The sequence below is a fragment of the Colobus angolensis genome, unplaced genomic scaffold (genome assembly GCF_000951035.1).
Source record: "Colobus angolensis palliatus isolate OR3802 unplaced genomic scaffold, Cang.pa_1.0 Scaffold64, whole genome shotgun sequence".
Classification (NCBI taxonomy): domain Eukaryota; kingdom Metazoa; phylum Chordata; class Mammalia; order Primates; family Cercopithecidae; genus Colobus; species Colobus angolensis.
In genome coordinates this window covers 88,784-92,408 of record NW_012120043.1, presented here as the reverse complement: position 1 = coordinate 92,408, position 3,625 = coordinate 88,784, and the positions used below count along the sequence as shown (strand labels likewise).

At 53.7% G+C, this 3,625-nt stretch overlaps 1 protein-coding gene across 2 annotated transcripts in view; it reads left to right on the top strand.

Annotated features, from left to right (window-relative positions):
* Positions 1-3,221, top strand: part of THEG (theg spermatid protein) — a 15,434-nt gene extending 12,213 nt beyond the window's left edge. For both annotated transcript variants that reach the window (XM_011963964.1, XM_011963963.1), the window contains 2 exons: positions 2,961-3,105; positions 3,140-3,221. In XM_011963964.1, the coding sequence (XP_011819354.1) occupies positions 2,961-3,105; positions 3,140-3,221 (227 nt within the window). The remainder of the gene's footprint in view (positions 1-2,960; positions 3,106-3,139) is intronic.
* The last annotated feature ends 404 nt before the right edge of the window (positions 3,222-3,625 follow it).

Sequence of the window (3,625 nt, the reverse complement as noted above, 5' to 3'; positions counted from 1 at the left end):
TGTGTGTGCTCACACCTACTATGTGGTGAGGATAAGAGCGGGTGTGTAGCTGTGTTTGTGTGTGCTCACACCTGCTATGGTGGGGGTAAGAGCAAGCGTGTGGCTGTGCTATTTCTCTGTGTGTGTGCTCATACCTGCTGTATGGTGGGGATAAGAGTGGGTGTGTGGCTGTGCTGCTTCTGTGTGTGTGCGCTCACACCTGCTATGTGGTGGGGATAAGAGCGGGTGTGTGGCTGTTTCTCTGTGTGTGCTCACACCTGCTATGTGGGCTCAGTCGCTGCTGCTAGAGAGTGCTGGAAACTCAACAGAGTTTCAAAGCCCAGATGCCTACTAAATTCTCACAGAGGAGTTCAAAGAAGCCTAGGTTCTGGGCATGGTTCTCCCAGCCCCTTTAGGGCCACCAAGGCCCCACTGCTTGGCCCCCTTACCCTGCACAAGGGCATCTGCCAGACAGAGCCAGCATCCACCCAGAAGGTGCAGAAGAGACAATTAGGGTGCAGAGCAAGGGCCAGAGAAACACTCATACCTGCACCAGTGTATGGTTGTTTATATTCGCCACATGTGTGTGTGGTGAGCACGGGTGGGTGCAGGACAGTCTAAGGCAGTGCTGCATCTGCAATTTCCACTCAGGCGGCCTTGCCCAGCCGTGTGCCATGTGGAGTTCTGCCTGCCTAGTGGAAGAGACTCCACGCTCTTTTCCTCAGGGGCCTCTTCACAGAGCCAGGGCTGGTCCGCCAAGAAGTGGGTCGCCCTTATTCATTTGCACAGAGGTTCCATGCAAAGAGGGATCTAGAAAGAAGGTGAGAGCTTCCCCGGAAATCAAAGGCCCCGAAGCCCCAAGAGACAAGGTGGAGCACAGCTCCGGCTGCTGTGGCAGACTTGGTGGCCACATCCCTTCCTAGTCTCCAAGCAGTCTGCTGCAGCTCCCTGCTGTTAAGGAAGGGGTAGGGGAGAGATGATGAGGAGGGGGTACCCGGAGGAGGGGGCCACGAGTGCCTGAGGAGCAGCCACCGGGGGGTAAGACATGACACCAGCCAGGGGGAGGAGACGCCTCCTGCCCCGACCCACCTGCCGCCATGACATGAGCAGGTGGAGAGGAGGGGGAACCAGAGTCACCTGGGTTGGCAGCAGAGTGAGGAGACTTGAGCTCTCTTGGCTGTGGCCCCCTGAGTCCCCCTTTCAGGTACCTGTGGCCATTTTATTTTTTTAGAGATGAGGTCTTGCTGTGTTGCTCAGTCTGGCCTCAAACTCTAGGGCTCAAGTGATTCTCCTGCCTCTGCCTCCAAAAGTGCTGGAATGACAGGCATGTGCCATTGAGCCTGGCTGCCTGTGGCCATTTGAAATATTTTCTTTACAATTCACCCTGTTTTTAATTGTCGATTTCATAGTTGGGTGTGGCAGTGCATGACTGTAGCCCCAGCTACTTGGGAGGCTGAGGCGGGAGGATCGCTGGAACCCAGAAGTTTCAAGTCGGGTGGAGGCTGCAGTGAGCTGTGATCCTGCTCCAGCCTGGGAGATGCAGCAAGACCCTGCCTCAAAATGAAATCAAATGGGGCCAGGCGCGGTGGCTTACGCCTGTAATCCCAGCACTTTGGGAGGGTGAGGTGGGCAGATTGCCTGAGGTCAGGAGTTCAAGACCAGCCTGGCCAATATGGTGAAACCCTGTCTCTATTAAAAATACAAAAAATTAGCTGGGCATGGTGTACTGTGCCTGTGATCCCAGCTACTCGGGAGGCTGAGGCAGGAGAATCGCTTGAACCCGGGGAGCGGAGGTTGCAGTGAGTGGAGATCCCACCACTGTACTCCAGCTGGGCGGCAGAGCAAGACTGTGTCTCAAAATAAAATAAAGTAATAAAGCAAAATAAAATGATGAAACAAAATAAAAAAATAGGCCAGGCGCAGTGGCTCACGCCTGTAATCCTAGCCCTTTGGGAGGCTGAGGTGGGCGGATCGCCTGAGGTCAGGAGTTCAAGACCAGCCTGGCCAATATGATGAAACCCCGTCTCTACTAAAAATAGAAAGATTAGCTGGGCGTGGCGGCGCACGTCTGTAGTCCCAGCTACTCAGGAGGCTGAGGCAGGAGAATTGCTTGACCCCAGGAGGCGGAGGTTGCAGTGAGCCGAGATCACAACACTGCACTCCAGACTGGGCAACAGAGCAAGACTCTGTCTCTAAATAAATAAATAAATAAATAAAAATTAAAAATGTGTTTCAGTGGCTTTTAGTATAGTCACAGGGTTATGCAGCCACCACCACAGTCAATTTTAGAACTTTTTTATGCCTTCAGAGGGCAGCCCCGTCCCTATCAGCTGTCACTCCCCGTACCCGTCCCCCAGCCCCTGGCACCCACACGTTCACTTGCAGACTCTGGATTGGCCTGTCCTGGACGTTCGTAAAAATGGAATGACACACTGTGTGTCCTTTCGTGTCTCTCGCCTCTCGCGGGACGTGACGTCCTCAAGGCTCAGCCACGCTGTAGCCGGTGCTAGAGCCTCGCTCCTTTTCTTGGCTGAGTCATATTCCACTCTCTGAGTGGACTACATTTTCATCCTCCATTCCTGTGCTGATGAGCAGGCCATCTGCACATGGAAGCTTTTTTTCTTTTCTTTTTTTTTTTTTTGAGATGGCATCTTGCTCTGTCGCCCAGGCTGAAGTGCACTGGCACGATCTGGACTCACTGCAACCTCTGCCTCCTGAGTTCAAGCCATCCTCATGCCTCAACCTCCCGAGTAGCTGGGACTCAGAGACGCACCACCACACTCAGCTAATTTTTGTATTTTTAGTAGAGATGAGGTTTCATCATGTTGGCTAGGCTGGTCTCGAACTTCTGACCTCAGGTGATCCGCCTGCTTCAGCCTCCCACAGTGCTGGGATTCCAGGCGTGAGCCACCATGCCCAGCCTGAATGTGGAGCTTTGAGGTTTGAGCTTCAGTGCTGTCCTTCTCTTCTGCTCCCTCTAGGGCCCAAAGCTCAGTCGGACAAGTGTGTTCCTGACCGAGATCCTCGCTGGGTGGTGCTGGATGTCACCAAGAAGGTGGTGGCCAGCCCCCGGATCATCTCCCTGGCCCAGCCCAAAGTGCGCAAGGACCTCAACGAGGGCCACAACCCCTATTCCATCTCCCCGGCCTCCCTGGTGGCCCAGGCGTCCCCTCGCCTCTATGAGCTTGCCACCCCCAAAAGCATCACCAGAAAAGTGTGATCAACCCAGGCCTGGCCTCTAAGACCTCGGCTCCCAGTAAACACAGGCATCCTAAACCTGTGTATGTGATTATTCTGAGCTTTTTGGCCTGGAGAAGGGAGGGCGGGCCGGAAGGCCAAAAGAAGGATGAGGAGGACAATAATATTTGTTTTTTCATCCAACCTGCGATTTGTCTAGCTGTTTATTTTCCGAGTCACTTTCATTGACCATCTCGAGCGCCCTCTGAATCTCTTCAATCCAGACTTGCTCGTCCACTCCTCGTGAGGGCCCACAGGACCGTCAGAGTCGGAATGACGGCCACTGTCACACCAGCTGACGCCTGTTGCACAACTTATGGATCTTTACAGTGACCTAATGATGGAGGGATTACCATTGTCCCCATTCCACAGATGTGGAGACTGAGGCTCAAATAGGTTAGGAAAAGAC